The 1,427-nt window shown below is 26.6% G+C and overlaps 1 protein-coding gene across 1 annotated transcript; it reads right to left on the reverse strand.

The window, feature by feature from the left end:
• Positions 1-172: 172 nt before the first annotated feature.
• Positions 173-1,389, reverse strand: LOC107885751. The gene is made up of 2 exons (XM_016809440.2): positions 1,227-1,389; positions 173-1,158 (listed from the first exon to the last, which is right to left on the reverse strand). Exons 1-2 carry the CDS (start codon positions 1,331-1,333, stop codon positions 786-788), a joined length of 480 nt encoding a protein of 159 aa, XP_016664929.1. The 5' UTR covers positions 1,334-1,389; the 3' UTR covers positions 173-785.
• Between the last annotated feature and the right edge of the window lie 38 nt (positions 1,390-1,427).

A 1,427-nucleotide genomic window follows, 5' to 3' on the forward strand; every position in this document is an offset into this window, starting at 1 on the left:
ATGTTATGTTATAGTTAACTATTTTACTTATAATTATTAATTTCTATATAATTTATGTTTTACATAATACATTATGACTTGTTAAGTGTTAGCTATTATGAGTTTATGACTGAACATTAAACGATACATTTTAATATTTTATAATTCTGTTGTATACGTTTGTGTTTTAATTTTTAAATGAAATAGGTATGAAAAATTAAAATTAAACAAATATATTACCTACAGAACTACAGAAGTAATAGAACCATAAAAGTATACTGTTGGTAATTTGAATAAGTGAAATTATAATTATAAGATATAAATGTTATAAATTTTGTTTATGAAACAAAAAAAAAATAATAGATAGGAGTTCCCAGTATGAAGTTATATGCACATAAATTATGTTTTTCTGTTTTAAACAACTGTTTTTTTTATGTTGTTTAAATCATTTGTTTTAAACGTTTTAAACAAAACCATGTTTGATTAATTTAGATGTTTAAAACATGTTTTAAACAAGTGTTTAAAACAAAAAGTTTTAAACATCTCAACTCTGGTCCCAAGTAACGTGTCAGCATCAAATTATTTTGTTGAACTGTTAGTATCGTCAGTAAAAGGATCAAACCGCAATATTACAATGGACAATTGGTTCACAAATATTCCTCTTACACAAAAACTACTAAAAGATTATAAACTTACAGTAATTGGTACGATAAAAAGAGAAGGGCCGTTTTTGTTAGTTTGCTCCGTTACAAGACTTTAAATTATAAATTTTTGTGATATTCATATTATACCATATTTTATCCATATTATAGCATCTGACTAAAATGTTCAATTAATTTTTGTAACAAATCGTCTCTGATTACTCCTAATGCGGTTTTCAAAATACGAAGTATCCCATAAAAAAATGCCCTTCTTCGACGCAAATCCCCGTGGTCTTGAATAGATATATATTTATACAGTTCCAACAGTCCATTGGCTTCTACTGTTTCGCTATCACACCATAAACCGATTGTCATGAATTTCTTTCCCATAACTGATGTCAGTCCCAAGTCCACTGTCGAAAAAGTTTCACCAATAAAATTTGAAGAAGCCACTGTTTTACGATTGCAATACGAAAGTACATTACTTTCCCAGAATTCTGGTGTCATCAAATCTTGTATCTTAACTGGATTTTGAACTCTATAAAATATCTAATGATAAGTTCAAACTTATCATAAACAATATTATTAAAATAAATTATACGTTACGTTATATATAATTTTATCAATGAACCCATAGCAAATGGCACAATTATTTTTTGTTCTAAGACCTTTCCCTTCAAATCCGGTAATAAAATGTGTACCATGGATGTCATCTAAAACACAAATTCATTTTAATTATTACATTCGTAAATAGAGGCTAAGATATAACTAATTTCAACAAATTTCACAAATTTCTGAAAATTCAAC

The sequence above is a fragment of the Acyrthosiphon pisum genome, unplaced genomic scaffold, assembly GCF_005508785.2.
Source record: "Acyrthosiphon pisum isolate AL4f unplaced genomic scaffold, pea_aphid_22Mar2018_4r6ur Scaffold_12108;HRSCAF=12734, whole genome shotgun sequence".
Taxonomy (NCBI): domain Eukaryota; kingdom Metazoa; phylum Arthropoda; class Insecta; order Hemiptera; family Aphididae; genus Acyrthosiphon; species Acyrthosiphon pisum.